This window comes from Moschus berezovskii, chromosome 7 (genome assembly GCF_049115385.1).
Source record: "Moschus berezovskii isolate FMDL1 chromosome 7, NW_MosBer_1.0, whole genome shotgun sequence".
Lineage (NCBI taxonomy): Eukaryota > Metazoa > Chordata > Mammalia > Artiodactyla > Moschidae > Moschus > Moschus berezovskii.
This window is the reverse complement of record NC_142466.1, coordinates 115,991,022-116,011,060: the sequence shown is the minus strand read 5'-3', so window position 1 is coordinate 116,011,060 and position 20,039 is coordinate 115,991,022. Positions and strand designations below refer to the sequence as shown.

At 44.3% G+C, this 20,039-nt stretch overlaps 1 protein-coding gene across 1 annotated transcript in view; it reads left to right on the top strand.

Moving 5' to 3' along the window:
• Nucleotides 1-20,039, top strand: part of BRINP1 (BMP/retinoic acid inducible neural specific 1) — a 203,860-nt gene that overhangs the window by 124,751 nt on the left and 59,070 nt on the right. The window contains exons 3-5 of the mRNA XM_055427959.2: nt 1,070-1,260; nt 10,200-10,369; nt 12,944-13,049. Coding sequence (XP_055283934.2) covers nt 1,070-1,260; nt 10,200-10,369; nt 12,944-13,049 — 467 coding nt within the window. The remainder of the gene's footprint in view (nt 1-1,069; nt 1,261-10,199; nt 10,370-12,943; nt 13,050-20,039) is intronic.

The window sequence follows — 20,039 nt, the reverse complement described above, 5'->3', positions numbered from 1 at the left end:
TTCAGAACATGGCTTAGTTTCTTTCAAACAGTAGTTGTTCAATGAATGCATGGGACATTTTCGACTGAAGCTGAGTCTCGGGCTCATTATTGGATCGTGGAATTGTCTTCGAACAACTTGCAAGTTGCCTTGAGCCTTATGCCTTGTCCGTTGGTACAGAGCCTTCCTTCCTTCCTTTGTTCTTTTGTTATTTATTCATCCAGCCTGTGTGCTTTTGACTCCACCATGTGACATGTACCAAGTACCTGAGAAGATCCCACCTTTACGGTTTCACTCATGGTCTAGTGAGGGAGATGAATAAGCAACTAGATGACAGGGATTTTTGTGTCTGATGCTCTGTGAGCATCGTGAAGGCGTGACTGCATCTGTCTGGTTCACTGCAGTATCCTAGGGATGAGAATGTGTTAGTAGCTCAGTCGTGTCTGACTCTTCACAACCCTGTGGACTGTAACCCGCCAGGCTTCTCTGTCCGTGGGATTCTCCAGGCAGGAATACCGGAGTTGGTTGCCGTGCCCTCCTCCAGGGGATCTTTCAGTTCGAGGAGTTGAACCCAGGTCTCCTGAATTGTAGCGTACTTCTTACTGTGTGAACTACCAGGGAAGCCCCTCGTGATGAGAATAGTACCCAGTAAATAGTACCCAGTAAATATTCGTGGTGCTCGAAAGAGTGAGGGATCCAGAGCTCAGTATCCATTAACAAATATTGAAAATAGTTGCACGCACTCTCTCACCTAAGGATAGATGCCTGGATGGGCTGGTTGGGTGGACTTGGCTTGTGGGTAGAGCTAGTAAGCTGAGAGCCTCATCCGTCTCTCCTGCCCATGGAGTCCTGGATGGGCTGGTTGGGTGGGCTTGGCTTGGGGGTAGAGCTAGTCAGCTGAGAGTCTCATCCGTCTCTCCTGCCCAGGGAGTCCTGGATGGGCTGGTTGGGTGGACTCGGCTTGGGGGTAGAGCTAGTCAGCTGAGAGCCTCATCCGTCTCTCCTGCCCAGGGAGTCCTGGATGGGCTGGTTGGGTGGACTTGGGGGTAGAGCTAGTCAGCTGAGAGCCTCATCCGTCTCTCCTGCCCAGGGAGTTCGCCCGTTGGAAGGTGAGAAACACAGCCATCGAGCGGAGAGACCTGGTCCGCCATCCAGTGCCCCTCATGCCGGAGTTTCAAAGGAGCATCCGCCTGCTCGGCAGGAGACCCACCACTCAGCAGTTCATCGATACCATCATCAAAAAGTACGGCACCCACCTCCTCATCTCTGCCACCTTGGGAGGTAGGTCGACAGTCAGTGGGCCATATAACCTTGTCGTGACTTTGGGTCTGGAAGGGAGGGGACCAGGGAGTGGCCTGGGATCAAAGCCATCTTAACATCTCTGCCGTTGTACATCACTCAGAAGACTATGTTGTCAGAGAAGCCACATTGTCTTGGCTGATTCTGAACTCTGGGAAAATCTAACTTGAGAGTTTTCTAACTTTCGTGGGAATAATGGCATCATCTTGGAATTAGCTCAATCTGTTGGAAATGTTTAATCTTCTTATCGTATTGATTCCTTTGGAGGACAGTCTAATCTGAGGGAAAAATTCAACTTGAGATATTGTTTCAAGAAGTCCTTTTGTTTATCAAAATCTGCTTTAGGGGCTGATAACTTGAGGTTATCATTTTGTAAAGGGGATAGCATTGTCTTCTATGGGTTTGGACTAGGCCAGTAGGAAAGCAGACTAGCTGCCCCTCCCTACTCAGCTTTTCCCTTTTCTCCCCTTCATGTCCAGTTCATCTTGAAGGGAGTGAGGATAAGAGGGGAGGATAAATGAGAGGAAAGAAATGCAAAGCACATGGAAGATGGTAGAGACTACTGCACTTAGCCGCTTACGGGTCTTGCCCACACGTGTCGTCTTGTGTTATGAGCTTCTACCCTTTGGACGTCAGTTTTCTGCCACAACAGCTGGGTTCAGTGAATTTTGAGAAAGCCCCTTAGGTGGTGAAGCACCATGCCACCTGCTCAGAGAGCTGCGAAGTTGCATTTAGATTTGGCTCATGTCAGTGAAACAGTCAGGATTGGTGGGTTGGCAAAGGCAAGTGGGTAGCCCGAGTCACGGTTCTAACAGTTGCTCTTCTTTTTCCGAGGAGGGTGAGCACAAGCTGGAGTGGTTCGTGTAAACTCCCTAGAGGAAGTGGTAGTTTAGCTCAGTAGTTGTCTGTGTAGGAGGGTGGTGAAACTTAATAGGCTGAGCACACAGTATGCATTTCAAGGCAGATCAGCTAAGAAATGGAATGATGTGGGAGACGTGGGTGAGAGGTTGATTGGGCCAATTTATTCTTTCGGATTCACTACTTGGCTATTAGCGTTGTTGTTGTTACTTAGTTGCTTCAGTTGTGTCAGACTTCTTGCGACCCCATGGAACTGTAGCCCACCAGGCTTCTCTGGGCATGGGATTCTCCAGGCAAGAATACTGGAGTGGGTTACCATCTCCTTCCCCAGGGGATCTTCTCCAGGTGATCAAACTCGCATCTCCTATATTGCAGACCAGGGAAGCCCCAGTTAGTCATATTTGCCACACCTTATTGAATATTTGCTCATCAGATCAGATCAGATCAGATCAGTCGCTCAGTCGTGTCCGACTCTCCGCGACCCCATGAATCACAGCACGCCAGGCCTCCCTGTCCATCACCAACTCCCGGAGTTCACTCAAACTCATGTCCACAGAGTCGGTGATGCCATCCAGCCATCTCATTCTCCGTCGTCCCCTTCTCCTCCCGCCCCCAACCTTTCCCAGCATCAGAGTCTTTTCCAGTGAGTCAACTCGTCGCATGAGGTGGCCAAAGTATTGCAGTTTCAGCTTTAGCATCAGTCCCTCCAATGAACACCCAGGATTGATCTCCTTTAGAATGGACTGGTTGGATCTCCTTGCAGTATAAGGGACTCTCAAGAGTCTTCTCCAACACCACAGTTCAAAAGCATCAATTCTTCGGCGATCAACTTTCTTCACAGTCCAACTCTCACATCCATTAGTAGGCATTATATGCCCTCTTTAGTCTGCAAAAATGAGAAGTTAGATTGTATTATCTCCATTTTATATATAGGGGAGCTGAGGCTTTCAAGAGGTATAGCTAAGATTGGTAACAAAATTAAAATTTTAACTTAGGGTTTTCTGTCCACAAAGCTTGCATTATTTTTTGACCCAACATCTGTCATCTCTTTAACCAGCTCACTGACCTGCCAACCCACCCAATCCAACAATCAATCAGCCAGCACCCATTGGCTAACTGATGAATGTTTAATCATGTCATATAAATTCTGCTCTATCATAAAATGAAGATGAAATCACATCTACGCTGAGTGTGGCATTAACATGTACCCTTTTCTTTAAACTTCCCCCACCTCCCATTTCACTTGAAAAAAAAAAAAAACAGTTACTAGGATCAATGCAGTTCTTCCGTTAGGAACCGTGTTCTGTCCAAGTCCCCGGAAGTCCCAAATAACGACGACTTTCCTTTTGCAGTGAAATATATTTTTAATTTCTCCAAGGCGAGGTGGTGAATTATTCACAGAGCCTTGTTCCTCTCCTGTTTTTACAGCACAACATTTTAAAATATGCAGAGCACTGGATTGAGTTCCAGTGTTGGACAGCAAGCCGTACATGCTTCCTCCATCCTCAGCTGGAGGAGCGGGGAGCGGGGAAGCGGGAGGATTTCCTGTTGATGGACACGGCATCAGCAGCCGTGTGAGGTCCTTCTCGCATCACTTCATTCATTCATTCAAGGAAAAGTCTTTCTTAAGAGCGTTCCCATGTGATGGCAGAGAAGGGAGCTGCAGGTCGTAAGGTCCAGAATGGCGAATTACGGCGTTTGATTGCCTGTTTCTCACAAGTTTTGTGTCACCTTGACAGTTTACTCGATACTCTCAGCCTTGGTTTCCTCTTGCGTAAATAGAAATAATACTAGTATTCATGCATACTTTGAAGATTATAGAAAATGATGCATTGAAAGTGCTTATTTCGATGTTTGACACCTAACAAATCATTGCCATTGTTATTCTTGCGATCATTATTGTTATTGTTTGGGGGCTCCCCCGGTGACTTAACAGTAAAGAACCCCCCTGCCAACTCAGGAGACGCAGGAGGTGTGGGTTCCATCCCTGGGTTGGAAAGATCCAACCAGGAGGGCACAGCCACCCACTTCAGCATTCTTGCTGGGAGAGTTACACAGACAGAGGAGCCTGGTGGGCTCGGTCCACGGGGTCACGGAGAGTCAGACAGGACTGAGCACAGAGTGTTATTGTTTAGTGAGACTCACACTGGGGACTCAGGGCCGCAGCCCTTCCTCCCACTCACTAGATGAACGGCAGACGCAGAGAAATTCACTTTCTTGTCTGGCTCTCCATTTTTCCATATAAATATAAGGAAGTGCAGAGAATTGTATTCACTATAATTTTTCCTAAGGAGAACACCATATTCATTTAGAAGAACTGCTTTGATGAGCTGTTTGAGGTGTCAGGTGAGTTCCTGAGGGCATGCTCAAACAACAAAAGATGATCCTTAAACTGTCACTTACAGGACAAGCAGATGCATTTAGAGACAGGAAGGAGAGGGAGTGAGAAGGAGGAGGTGCAGTGGGCGGGAGCGCAGACATCTAAGACGTTTCTCTGGGATCCTCACTTTTGGGGCGACGTCTGTTCAACTCATAAAATACTTGGTGTGAGTGCCTTTTCTGGACAGTGACGAAGTGAAAAAATTGGGGTCTGGAATGACACAATTAATAGAGGGATGGTCTTTCCCCTTGGCTTCTCTGAAGATTACATTTTAGACCAAAGGGAAAACCTTGCAGGCTGGATGTCTTTGTGACGTATATAGCTAAAGCATCAGGGGAGTGCACGTCCGCTTGCACAGATGCCTGCTAATACTTTGGTGAAAGTTATCTGTATATGGACATACATACATGTGCAGTGCACACATGAATATGCCTTGAACCCGTGATTATGGTTGCAGTGTATACATACATGTGTGTCTGTGACCTTTCACATGTGTGAGAATGTATGCATATTGCAGGAATGTCTGTTGATGTGTGAGAGCCTATGATTTTGTGCTTGTGTAAATGGGTGTGTGTGTATATACTCATTACCCACCCTGTATTTTGGGAGAGCTCCCCTTGGCTAAGAGGAAGGCTGTGAACTAAGTCGCTGGGGAAAGGCTGAGGAAAGGCTTTTCAGAAGGAGAGGCTGAGGGATACCCCAGAGACCTGAAGTCCAGACATGCCCTTCCCTTTTCTGGGAACAGTGTCCCCTGGTGGCTCAGAAGGTAGATGATGGATTTCCCCTGTCATCGCCCAACCTCTGCGAGTCCCGCTTTGTTCCCCCCGCCCGAGAGAAGTGCTGCAGAGAGTGAGACAAAGCCCCCAGAGGACAGAAAGCCTGAGGAAAGGTCTGTGAGGGGTGAAGAGGCAATTTGCAGGAATGCCCAAATGGGAAAGCAACTCTAAACAGAATGTTCTCTTAATAAACAAGAAATTAAATCTTAATAATGCAGCAAGAAGCCCATTAACCCCTCTTGATCTAAGGGTTGCTTCTTCCAGTTCTCAGTCCTGAGGGACCTGGGCTATTTCCCCTTCTCTTTCACGGGCCCCTCAGAGAGCCTGAGCTGACACTTGTAATATTTATTTCCTCTGCCTCCTGGCTCTAACTCCTAGCTTATATTCACTTATTTAATCATTTACTTCTCCACTCATCTGTCTGTTCATCTATCCATTTAATCATCTGTCTCCCATCCCTCCGTCCGTCTACCCATCAAATGGTAACTGAACTTTGGCTCTTCATTTGACCTGGGAGAAGCATTGGGAACATTACAGAGAAGAACCAGATAGAGCCCTTCTTGCCTCAGGCCACTACTCACCCTCTGGAACTCAACATCTAATTGTTGAGTATGAAGTCATCTTTAAGCCAAGTCTGTTCAGGTTGCTGCAGATCCAAAGGATGGACGGTCATGTTCTCTTGTATAACTGGCAAAGGCTTCATGGGAAGGTGCAGATGTGAGTTTCTTATCCTGAACTCAGCTTAAATCTAGGCATGTGGAACCCAGAGATTAATTTTAATGATGATGAATCTTCTCACTGGAGGATTTCAGTCTAGTAGTTAAGGCAGATGTGTCATTCAACAAATACTGTAGAGGTGGACCACTTCCGTATTTATCCCTTCATCCATACATAAAATGCTGATCATTTGTTAAGCATATAATATATGCCCAGATTATGCTAGGCAACGACAACGAAGTGATGAAAGGCTCTTACATCCTCACTGACTTCACAGAGCTTCTTCTCTAGTAAAAGAGACAGGTTGCTCAACAAGCAATCACCAGGAAATGTATCAGGTAACACACTGCAGAAATAAAAGGAGGCCACGCACGGAAGCGTGTGGTCAGTGTTCTTACTTCAGCCTAAGTAAACAGTTGGAGACTCACGGAAGGCTTCCCAGAAGTGATGTTGTGTTTGGTGCCACTTGAGCGATGAGTAGAAGTCAGCCAGGAGAAAATCAGAGCCCCAACCATGAGAGGAAAAAGGATACATTTGTGTCGGACCAAGCATAGCTAGAGTGACAGCAGATGCAGCTGGGAGAGATCAGATCATCAGTGGCTTGGGTCCCACAACACCGACATGGATGCAGGCACGCCTCTTCCAGGCTGCATTCCACCCCACACATTGGCACCTTCACTCTTCATCTGGCGTATGGATTGAAGTGACTCCTGTGTGTGTCTGTCTCCCTAGACCAGTGTCGTCCGATCGAAATATGACATGAGCCACTAGTGTGAGTCACGTATGCCATTTACAACTTTCCAACCACATTTTTAAAAGTGAAAAGAAAAAGGGGAGAATCAATTTAACCATATATTTTATCTCACATAATATATCCAGAATATTATTCAACAAGTAATGAAAAACTATTATTGATATTTTTATTTCTTTTTTTCCTGTTATTCTGTTTTTATTTTGTAATTGAAGTATAGTCGATTTACAATATTGTGTTACTTTTAGATGTACAGCAGGGTGATTCAATTTTGTATATTTTTTTCAGATTCTTTTTCATTATAAGTTATTACAAGATACTGAATATTGTTCCCTGCGTTATATAGTAAATCCTTGTTGCTTATCTTTTATGTATAGTGATTTGCACCTGTTAATTGCATACTCCTAATTTATCCATTCTACCCTCTTCCCTTTGGTAACCATAAGTTTGTTTTCTGAGTCTGTGAATCTGTTTTGTAAATAAGTTGATTTGTATCATTTTTTAGAACCTGCATATAAGTGATATCATGTGATATTTGTCTTTCTCTGCCTTACTTCACTTAGTATAATCATCTCTAGGTCCATCCATGTTGCTGTAAGTGGCAGCGTTTCGTTCTTTTTTATGACTGAGTGATATTCCATGGCACTATTGTAACACATCTTCATAAATCAAGCATCTGTTGATGAGTGTTGAGTTGTGTCCATGCTTTGGCTGTTGTGAATAGTGCTGCTATGAACATGGGGTGCATGAATCTTTCCAAATTAGAGATTTCTCTGGATATGTGCCCAGGAGTGGGATTGCTGGATCATATTTTTTTTTTAAGGAGCTTTTTAAGCAGCCTCCATAACGGCTGCACTAGTTTATATTCCCACCAACAGTGGAGGAAGGTTCCATTATCTCCACACCCTTTCCAGCCTTTGTTATTAATGAGATATTTTAGTTTGCTTTTTTTTTTGACACTGTCCAGTTCTTGGGGTTCCACTGTGTAGTTCTCAGTTTGGAAAAACTGGATTTCAGATGCTCACCATCCACATTTGGCCAGTGGCTCCTATACTGGACAGCACACATGTTCACTGGGTGACTCTAAGAATCAGGGCTCTGTCTTACTCACTGTCACCATTGCCTGCTGGAGTGCTCGGAACACACGGGATACAGTGCATATATGCTAGCTAAACAGAGTGGGCGCCCTGGAGAGCGGTAAAGCGAGGTGGTGACAGCTGTCTTGCGGGGAAGGGTGTGGCTGGGAAAGCCCCACCAGGAAGGTGATAACCGAGCAGGTTCTGAAGCATGAACAGGAGACATCAGGCCACGGACACAGGGCGGTAAGTGAAGGCAACACTGGAATTGGGCTCAAAAAGCTGGACAGGACTTCAGTAGCCAGACGTGTAGAGGGAGGAAAGAATGGCATCCCAAGCAGAAAATAAGTAAATAAATCAAAATGGAGTCTGAGGAAAGCCCGGGAGGAAAGTTGGCAAGAATGAAGCATGAGGCAGAAGGCATGGTTTGGCTGAGAGACAGGCTGGAGGCGCCACAGGAGCACTCTGGACCACAAGGAAGCAACGTGCTAAAAGCAGTCATGGTGGGGCCAAGCCAGAGGGATTAACCTTTGTGTCAGGACCCTGTCTGCATCCTAGGATAACCATTGGTCTTCCAAAAGTATTTTTTTTCCTTCCTTTAACTAAAAAAATCATCAGCATTCTAAAGAAATTTCAATTATCTTAGATATCAGCTTTTTATCCTCAGAACGTTATTCGTAACGTTTGTTCTCTGGCGACCCTATTGTTTGGGCTGACTAAAAGTAAGAATAAGTCTTATATGATTGGTAATTTGCGGTATCGAACAATGGCAGAGCGTATTCTGTGCCAGGCAGAGCTAAGGCGCTTTACGTCATTAACAGATTTAACCCTGTGACAAGCTCGGAGGTAAACACAGTTAGTATTTCCAATATTACACATGAAAATCCTGCAGTGCAGAGGGAGTAGGTACCTGACTCCTGTAGCTAGTTCAAGTCCAGGCAGCCTAGCTCTAGAATCAAAGGTTCTGCTACTATTCCAAATGATTTTTGGTTGCTACAACAAACAGGTACTAATGTAAGGGCTTTGTATATATTAATTAATTTATTCTTCTTAATTACTCCATGGAATAGGTGCTATTCTTCTTCTAATCTTATTCATGAATAAACTGAGAAACAGAGAATTGAAGGAATGTCCCCAAGTTCCCGGTCAGTTGAGAGTGAAACCAGAGGTGCAAGAATCAGATCTGTTTAGGTGGAGCTTCCCTTCTGAAGTTCTGATGAATTATCCAAAATAAAATCCACCATAAATTCGTACTGTTATTAACATATGCATTTATTTCTAAGGAAAATTTCATGGAGTAAATGAGGTGCGGTTTTCCATCTCTATCTTTTCTACCCTGTGCCTAACGTTCTTGTCATCTCCCCTCTCCTCCAAAATGTAACTTAAGAAATATTTACTGAATAAATAAAAAAAGTGGATGGCTTAACTGTTTACTATTAATATATGCCAAGCACTAGACTTTGGACAAAGGATTGTGTTACATGCATGCTCAGTCCCTCAGTTGTGTCCATCTCTTTGTGAACCCTCTGTCTATGGAATTCTCTAGGCAAGAATACTGGAGTGGGTAGCCATTTCCTCCTTTGGGGGATCTTTCCGACCCAGGGATCGACCCCAGTCTCCTAAAGCAGTGACTGATATAGACAGTGGGCTTCCCCAGTGGCTTAGTGGTAAAAAGTCCACCTGCAATGTAGGAGACCGAGGTTCGATCCCTGAGTCAGGAAGATCCCCTGGAGAGGGAAATGGCAACCCACTTCAGTATTCTCTCCTGGAGAATCTTGTGGACAGAGGAGCCTGGCAGGCTGCAGTCTATGAGGTTGCAAAAGAGTCAGACACGACTTAGCAGTTAAACAACAACAGCGATAATATAGGCAGTATCTGATTTCACAGGACTGACCGTTCAGTGTTCCCTCTCTCCACAGACACATATTCCTATCTGTTTACCTGTATCTGTGTCTAGACTGTGCCCTCTCTCTCTTTCCCTGTCTCTGGCTCTCTCTGTCCATCCGTCTCTCTGGGAAGGGGTAGCCGGAGAAAGAGAGGAAGGGAAGGAGGGATCAAGGAGGGAGGAGCAAGGGGAGAAGCGAGGGAGCTCGGAGCTCGGTGGTAAGAAGCGAACAGAGGAGGAGAAAGGAGCGGGAGGGGATCATCTAAGTTCGTTTCCGTGATTCTCCTTCTGTTGAAGCGTTGTGCTCTCCGCTGCCTCTGGACTGTCTTGCTTTCACTGTGCTCTTGATTTTCAGAGGCAGAAGGAGATCTGGGCAAAATTAGAGGTCCGAAGCTCTTCTCTGCTTCACAGCCCTGAAGCCTCTCTACCCCTCACAGAGTTCAACAGCCTGCCTGAGCTTCTCTCCTTTTCCGTGCAGGGGAGGAGGCCTTGACCATGTACATGGACAAAAGTCGCCTGGACAGAAAGTCAGGGAATGCCACTCAAAGTGTTGAAGCTCTGCACCAGCTTGCATCATCCTACTTTGTTGACCGTGATGGCACCATGAGGAGGCTCCATGAGATCCAGATATCAACTGGAGCAATCAAGGTATGGCTTGAGGGTGGCAGGTTCTTCAGACAATAGCACTGCACTGAAGTGGTCTGAGAATCGATGGGCAGATGAAATTCCTAGCTTCCTTACTTCCTATGGAGCTAACAGTGCCCCTGACCAGCCACTCTGACCGAGGTTGTCCAATGCCCTGTAATACCCTGAGCATTGTCATTAAGACCACAAGTACTGATTTCCTGGGGCGGCCCTGGCTGTGCTCATGGGGTGCAGTTATCCATAGTACTCTCTTTCGCTCTTCAAGTTCGATGTAAATGATTTCCAGGCTTCCTTTGTAGGTGAAGAAACTGAGACTACACTGGTAATTCATTTTCACAAGGTCACAGAGTTCACAGAAGTCAGATTATGCCTAGGCCAGTAATTGGTTTATTTATGAAAACAGCCAGCCTGTCACATGCTGACCCATGCTCATCTACCCAGTGCTGTCCAGTAGACCCTTCCAAGATGATGGAAAAGCTCTGAATGTGTGCTGGCCAAGACAGGGAGCTCATGACATGTGGCTACTTACAAACTATATTTGTAAGGTTTTTTTTTTTAATTTATTTAAATTTAAATAGCCGTATTGGAAAGAGCAGCTGTAAAAGTTCAGCTCACTGCCTTAGAGCATAGGTACTTAAATACTCCACTTTCAATATAAGAAATTCAAAGATTACCTTTATAAAGAGAATGAAGGAGGGCATTTGTGATAGAAGGGATTAGTTCTTTGGAGGGTTTCAGTGAAGGCTTCTTTGCATCTCAGGCTGTCTTAAACCAGATTATACCTGCATTTTTACTTCTTATTCTTCAGTCTGGTTTCTTCTGAATAAAATGCACTTAGTTTTAGGTTGCTGTTGTTGTTAGTCTTCTGTCAAGACATTAAAAGGTGCCTCTCAGGATAGTGTGCGTGTGCAGGATTGGGGGGTTGCAGGGGAGCGTTGGCAGGAGTCAGGCAGATGAGTCAGAAATTGACCCAGGGAAGAGAAGAAATGTGGGCGGGAGAGCCTTGCTGAGGAGGGGAAGAAATAAATCATCGACAAACAAAGAGCCAGCTTATCCGAGAAGAATCACCTATATCGGGGGGATTATGTTGTTGGGGAACTCGGCACAGAGAGCTGGAGCTTTATGAAGCCGTCAGAGTCGGAGTAACAAAGCAAAGGCCTGGTTTTCATTATCGCCAAATGGTTCCCTCCCCCCAGGATGGGACTCAGAATTGAGATATTGAAGCTCTGTCGGGAGATAATCCTCTCTTGTGCATCCTGGAAGTTCAGTCTGCCTCTTTAGAAGGAGTTTCTCAGAGAAATTAGACAGAGGCCACTCAAGAAACCATTCTTGCAACAGCTCCACCCTCGACATTCAATCTGGGACTCAGGATTTTCTAGCTATTTCTTGAGGCTACTTCAAGACCCAGCTGGTTGGAATGGGTCTCCCTGCTAGCTTTGTCTAAGACGCGCAGCCGACCCAGGTGGGGAAGCTCTGCCAGTTGTTTTCCTCTTCCCGAGTATCTTTAAAGCAAGATGAATTGGTAGTTTTGAATGTCTTTCAACAATAACCATGCTATTATTCTATACACAAAAAAGAATAAATTACTTTTTAAAAGCAAAGCTTAATAACCTTCCATTTATGTACTGTTTCCTAAGTGCTGAACGCTTCAAAAACATGCTCCCTTTACTGTTAGGGTGGATATTGTAGAAATAGGGAAATTGAGGCTTATAAAGGGGAGTTACTGACCCAAAGCTCTACTGCTGGACAGAGGTGGGGCTGGAATTGCTAGAATCCTCCTTGTCTATAGCAGTCAGCACTATGTCTTAGCAGCAGGATGCAAACCCCAAAACAAGCCCACCAACAATTGTGTGAAATAATGGAAAATAAAGACCGAAGAGATGAAGAAGCCACTTTACATACTAAACCATTCATATTTCAAGGTTATCTTTTAGAATAGCTGTTCGCCCTGTTGCCCGCCACCTCAGTTATTCTCAGAGTGGTTTAGAAACACACCGCCAGGGGACATGGGCGTTCATTCTGCAGTGGAGCTGATCGTGCTCTTTGCTAATGTTTCTGTGAAAGTGGGAATGATTTTATTGTTCTTGCCTAATGACAATGCATACGTCCTCATCGATAACGCACATTGCCGTTTATAAGGCTCTTGGTAACGAGATGTTATTATCGAACATATGCCGTGTGTCAGGTACTTCCGCCCATCAGGTTTAGTCTCACCACCTTTGTGGGAAGGATCCATTAGCTTCAGGCTTTAACACTGACCCTCCTATTTCCAGAGCCCATGGTTTCAAAATACTCTGTGCTGTTTCCACTTGTTATTAGTTCATATAATACAGTGGCTTGGTGACATGAGAACCAAGGATAGAACCTGGGCATTCTGGCTCCCATCTGTGCTAGATTGCCCTGCTAGCCTGCCCGCTTGGCACCAGTCAGCCCTGGTCCTCGGCACAGGCTTGGGGAGTGGCCGCAGGCGCAGTCAGACTCTCCCTGCTGCTGCTTCGCTGCTAGGGGCCGACTCTGCAGGACCTGTCCCAGCCCAGGGCACCTGTCTCACACCTGTCGCCCTCGCTGTCCGCTCAGGTCACAGAGACGCGCACTGGACCCCTGGGCTGTAACAGCTACGACAATCTGGACTCTGTGAGTTCCGTCCTTCTGCAGAGCACGGAGAGCAAACTTCACCTTCAAGGTAGGATGTCAGTGGGGGTGATGGGAGCTGAGAGGGGAGAAGGGAGCAGGCTGCGGGAGCAGGGAGGGGACGGTACCAGGAGGCCAGAAGGGAGGGAGAAGGAAGAAGAAGATGAAAGGCAGAGAGAAACCAATGCAAGCTAAAAATATGGAGATCAAGACAGTTATGATATGATGTCTTTTTTAAAATTTTAACATATATGGGACATTAAATTCATGGTTATTAATTAGTTTTCAGAGATAAAGTATGGAAATGTGAGCTTTATCTGATTATTTTGATGAAAATGTCTAAACAGTGTTATTTATAGATGTTCCAGATCTAATATATATTAAAGTTTCATATCACAGCATCTGAATTTCCCACATTATTATGTTTGATTCTCAATGTATTTTGGCAGATGTTATTTGAATTCAAAGAACTATAGGGCACTTTATAGAATCTGGGGTTCCGTGCAATCTTTCTCCTTCTTTGTTAATCATCTGTGGTCTTCAGTACATTCATACATATATATGTGTTTGTGTAGGTGTGTGCTTTTAGCAGAGTTTGCAAATGAGAACATTCAGTGCTGGCTAGAACAGAGCAAGGCAAACACTCTTAGGCATTGCTAGTGAAATTGCAATAAGTCTAAGGATTAGTTTGTTGAAGTGTATATTTGTATTTGTTTATTATCTATTATATGTAAGGTCCGTATATACTCAAGACCTTGAAGGAAACATGTTTTAAAACAGTCATGTTATCCTGATTAATTCATCATGAAGAGAAGGGGCGATTGTAGGGGGGAAATGATAAGACTTTTTAAGTACAAATAGTGATGCTTTAAAAAGCATAATTTATAATAGCAAAGGAAAAAACAATGTAAAGATCTCAATTTTCTACATGAGGAGACTAAATGAATTATGTCACATCTATACCACATAATATTAGGCAGGTGCTAAAATGTTTGTAAAGAATTTTCAAGATATGTGAAAATGATTTGGTATGATGTTAATTAAAAATGGATGATTTTGATTGAAGGAATGGTATGAACTTAATGTAAAAGGATAAGGAAAAATAACATTGCAAGAAATTATGCCGAGATGTTAAGAGGTTACTTCTGGATGATTAGGTTGGAGGTGATTTATTTTAGGCTTCCAATTCCTTTTCTAACTTTTCTACAATGATCATGTATTAACTTTATAGTCAGAAAAAAATGGCATATACTTTGAGCGAGCTAAGAATGTGACCTTCTAGAAAGGTATATGATAAAGGTGATTCTGAATGTCAGTGGGAGGAAGGTTGGGTTGAGATTGGCAGATTGCGCTAAGCAGAGCCTAATATGACTTTTATATTCTGGTTCCTTGGCAACTCTTTGATTCACGCTCCTGTTATAGAAGATGGTTGGAAAGCGGTACGGGGTGAGCTTGGCAGTGTCACTTGGGAGCAGTGAATGAAAAACCATCAGGGAAATTCGGGTCAAGAGATTGGTCTAGTGTTAAAACTAAAGCCAAGAAAACAAAACCTCAAATACATGAAGAATAATCCTATCCTGCGTTATTAGAGAAAAGAGTCGACAGATGGGCTTGGTCATGCCTGATAAGAAATGAGTAAGCAAGACAGACCAACCTTGGGGGTGCCCAGATTTCCAGCGTTAGTCCCCGAGATGTCTACTGTGAGCTTGTGGAGTGAGAGCAGGATCTGAATCCAGGAAGTGTGGCTCCGGTCTGTGCCTGATCACCCTGCTGTGCACGAAGGAGGTAGAGAGACCTGAGAGTTATATCCGCAGTAAATTCAGACGGGACAAGCAGGATATTGCTAGGAAGTTATTAAGATCTTAGGGACATTTAGAGACTGATTTACTTTGAAGCTAAGGAAACTTAAGATCCAGGGCTCTCTGGCCTTCTAAGTCCCTAACTTTTCTCATTCTCAATATTCACACTCACATGTGATTTTTAATTCCTTTCCTCAGTGGGTGCCTGTAGTATAAGCCTTGGTCCTCCAAAACCCAGATCTGCCATTGGCTACATTATTTGTTGTTCAGCCACTAAGCACTTAAATGAGGTGAGCATTAATTTGAGAGTAGTAGGAACCATGAAAGGGTTTTAAAAAACAAAATAGCAGGAAGAGATTAATGTTTTGGAAGATCGATCTGGCTACTGTGTGGTCAGTTAATTAAAAAGAGTAGATTAGAGGTTGGTGACCAGTTAGTTAAGGACTGCTGCAGTGTTCAAGACGAAATGTCACAAATTTAGGAGGTAGCAGTTGGGATGGAGTGAAATAGACCAATTTTGGAGTTACTTAGAAGGCATCATGACCAGGATTTCGTGAAAAGAACATGAAAGATTTAGATATTTGAGTGATTGGAGTGAGAGGATAAGAGAGCTGATGGACAGGAAAATACATGTGATTCAAGATAGTCCATAATATAATAGAGATAGTAAAAGTAATGCACATTATTATGGAGATTCGGGAAAATAAAGAGGTGATTCGTTCTGTCTAGGTAGAGGAGTCGGAGAAAGGAGAAAAATACTCTCCTGGTGGAGGGTAGGTAGAACAGAGAAGCTTCTTACTGTAAGACAGAAAAGTATCTCTTGATTTAGAGGTAGGCTGATATTTATTCAGTAGCATACAGAAAGCAACAAGTGAAAGAAAAGGTTGATAAGTTGGACTCCATTAAAATTAATTTCTGTTCATCAGAAGATGCCATTCCTAGAATGAAAATTCAAGTTACAGAGTAGAAGGCAGTATCAATGATAAGTGTATCTGACCCAGAACTGATGTGTAAAATGTGCGCACCCAGGATCGAACCTGGTCCTCCTGCCTTGTAGGCGGACTGCTTTACCAACTGAGCTACCAAGGAAGCACACAAAATGTGTGAACAACCTCTGAAACCTGTAAGTAAAAGGCAGACAATCCAGGAAGACAAGAAGAGGGATGAAAAGGCATGAACAGGCACTTCACAAACAAGAATATCAAAATGGCCAACAGGTATTTGAAAAAGTGAATAACTTTACTTGTCCTCAGAAAATGTAGATTAAAACAGTTCAGTGTCATAACACAGCTTCAGTCTGGCTCAGTTGGAAAAAACTGACAATATCTAGGAGTGATGACATGGAACAGTGGGTGTGTACACACATTGCTTCCAGAAGAATAAATTTTCCAAATTACTTTGGAAAGCTCTTCTTGGCAGCTTCCATTAAGAACTCAATATGCCTTGACCCCATGCATGACCCAACAGTTACAAACCCCATGACCCAACAGTTACAACTCCTAGGAATATGCCCAAGAGAATTATTACATATGTTCACCAAAAATCATGAATGTTCACAAGTTTTGTTCAAAAGAGTCTCCTAAACGGAAATAGCCCCCAAATCCCCATCAACAAGAAAATGGATAATTTGTCATACAGTCACATGACGGGCTACAGTACAGAAATGGGAAAAAATAAACCACCATTTGTGTTTGGTTTTTAGCTGCTCTGGGTCTTCACTGCGGCGTTCGGGCTTTCTCTAGAGGTGGAACACGGGCCCAGCTTAGTTGCCCCGCGACATCGGAGACCTTAGCTCCCCCACCAGGAATTGAACCCATGTCCCATGCGTTGGAAGACGGCTTCTTAAGCACTGCACCACTGGAGGGGTCCCTAAACTACCGTTTTATGCAGCAGTATCGAAGAATCTCATGAATGTAATATTGGATAAAAGAGAGACTTCCTTGGTGGTCTAGTGGTTAAGAGTCTGCAGGCAACTCAGATTCAGTCCCTGGTCGGGGAACTAAAATCCTACGTGTCGCAGACCAACTAAGCCCTAGTTCCACAACTAGAGAGAAGCCATGCTCCACAACAAAAGATCCCAGGTGCCACAAGTAAGACCCGAATAAATAAATATTTTAAAAAAGAAACACTGAGTTAAAGAAGCCAGACGGGAAAGAGGAGATGCTGTTATGGTTTTGCTCTTTCCACCGGTCAGAAACAAGTCAGACACGTGCACCGTTTCAGGACTCCTTTGCAGAGGAGGAGCAGGGGAGTGACTGGAGACAGAAGAGAGAGGCTTCTGGAGGTCTTGGTAAGGTTTTGACCATGATGGCCACTGTGGATGTGTTTACTTTGTGAAAATTGGTACAGCTGTACACACAGGACTTATATGTATGCATTTCTGTGTATAAAATATGCAGCTATTAAGCTTTTTACTTAATAATATGCTCTATTTTGACATCCTTTGCAAAAAGAAAACGTGAATAAAACGGAGACATAAAAGAGCAGGAGGTGGTCCAGCCCAGCCTAAAGGGAAGCTGCATGGACTTGCGGGTTGAATAACCAGAAATAACAGACGCTGCTTATGAAGCATGTCCTTGTGTGCCAGGAGCTGTGTTAGTTTATTTTCACTATACTTACATTTATGTGTTTCTTTTTATTTAACTTGTATTTGTTTTATATAATGGGATTTATTACATTTTTAATGCTCATAGCATTTATAAGGGAGGCTTGGATAAATAACATTCCCAGTTTATAGGTGAGGAAACTGGGACTAAAGAGAGGTTTCTTAATAAGCAACTGAGCCGGAATTTTAACCCCAACAGCCTGACTTTAGAGTTTCTCCCACTTAACATGGGTGGCTCGGTATTCCTCTGGTCCCCTCCTGATGCCTCTGCGTGAGGGTTGGGAGCAGATTCTGCAGGTTTATTAGGGTAGATGGCGGATGATACGAATGGCACTAGAATGACCTTCATTTTGTGGTGTTTCATGAAAGGTTCACAAAACAGAGCAAAGGGGGAGAGAAATAGAAAAATTAAGAAAAAAATAAAAGGAAGTTCGGAGAGGGAAACTCGAAATGAGAAAGAAAGTATCATGAAAATGAACAGAGGCTATTAGTAGTCAAAGCAGCAGCCACCGAGCTACTTGTAATAATGCTAATGGCATAACGATAGCTTCTCATTTTTATCCTTCTCTCTCCAAGAAGCCCATTGAGTGTTTCACCGACATTGTCGTGTAATTGAATTGAGTATCCATCTGGTGAGATGGATGTACAGAGAGCAGACCTCTGCCTCCATAGCTCACTGACGTGGAAAGGGATGCGGAAAAAATACTTTGCTGAAATCTAGGGATAATTCAGAAGTGTATTCATTCACACGTGCACTTACTCAGTAATATTTATCAAATGTCAGCTATACATCAGGCATTGTTTTAAGAACAGGATATAGAGCCCTGAATAATTTAACTCTCAGTCATTTTGGAGTTTGCACTGAGTGTGTGAGTGTTGGGGGAGCAGACACTAAACAAGTAAACAGAGAAATATATTTTCTTTACAGTCAGAGAGATAGTGAGGGAATAGGTCATCTAGAAATTTGTAGACCATGGAACAGGCTTTAGATTTTACTCTGAATGAAATGAGAAGCCATTGCAAATATGGGCCGTGGACCAACTGGACCTGACTTCCATTTTACATGAATTACTATGACTGTTCTGTAGAAAAGACTTGTACAGGGCAGGATCACATACGAGGGACCCGGCTAGAAGGCCATCGTATTCATTAAGGTGAGAGAAAAATAGCAGCCTGGCCACTGGTAGTGACTGTGAGGCTGTGAGCAGTACTGAATTACGGAGACGCTTTTAATTCAACTGGAGCTGACACCGTTTGGCAGTGGCCTGAGAAAACCTTGTGAGAGAAAGAGAGAAACACAGGATGCTCCCAGAGTTTGCCTGAGCAGCTGCCGTGATCGGGTCCCCTTACTGCTATGGTGAATACCGTGGAAGGGGTCTGTCTTGGTGGGCCGTGAGGAGTCGGGTTTGAACCGAGGTTTGAGAAGTCTGTTATGCCTGTGTTGAGTGGATGTTTGAACGTCAGGGGCGAGGACAGCAATGTAAATTGGCACAGGGATGATATCTAATGATGTGAGATTGGATAAGATCGCCTTGAGGGAGGGCATAGATAGAGAAGCGAAGGGGCCCAGTGACTGAGCCACGGGGAATTTAATATTTATGAGCTGGGAAAAGGGCACCATAATGAGGAGCAAGGAAAGGAAGCTGAGGACTGGCTGAGGGGCAGAGTGGAGGCAGTGACGGGAGGAGAGTGTGGTTTCCTGGAAATCGGGCGGCGAGGTCGTGTCAGCTGTGTCAGCTGCTGCTGATGGGATGGGGAAGCGGAAGATGAGAAGGGAGTAGCGGGGTTAGCAACGTGGAAGTCATGGGTGACCAGGCTTCAACAGAGTTCTGGAAGTGGAAGCCCGAGCAGAGTGACTTCCAGAGAAAATAAGAGAGAGGAAGTGAGGGCAGGGGTTTAGCAAACACTCCAGAGGGATCTCACAGTAAATGGTGCAGTCGCAGAAGGTGACGTGGGTCCCTGAGTTTTTCTTCTTTTTTAATATAGAAGCAACAAAAACTCTGATATGTTGTTGCGGAGTTATGTTCAGAGAGGGAAACGTTGATTCTGTGAGCAAGAGGGATTTTGCTCCACTGAGGTCACGGTTGAGCAGGGAAGAGTGAATAGGATCTTGTATATGACTGGAATTATTTACCTTAGATAAGACCTCCTGCAAGTCCATACAGGGTAAAGGGAAAAAGGACATGTGGACCCAAAGGTGGTGCCAGTTCACAGTTGTGGTAACAGGGCCAGTTTCTCAAACTTTACTCCTGATCACTTTTCACTGACCTGTTAGAAGATTTTTCAGATTTTCACTTCAGTTCAGTTCATCCACTCAGTCGTGTCTGACTCTGTGCGACGCCATGGACTGCAGCACACCAGTCTTTGCTGTCCATCATCAACTCCTGGAGCTTGCTGAAACTCATGTCCATTGAGTCAGTAATGCCATCCAACCATCTCATCCTCTGTCATCCCTTTCTCCTCCTGCCTTCAATCTTCCCCTGCATCTTTTCCAGTGAATCAGTTATTCGCATCAGATGGCCAAAGTATTGGAGTTTCAGCTTCAGCATCAGTCCTTCCAATGAATATGCGGGACTGATTTCCTTTAGGATTGAGCCGTTGGATCTCCTTGCAGTCCAAGGGACTCTCAAGAGTCTTC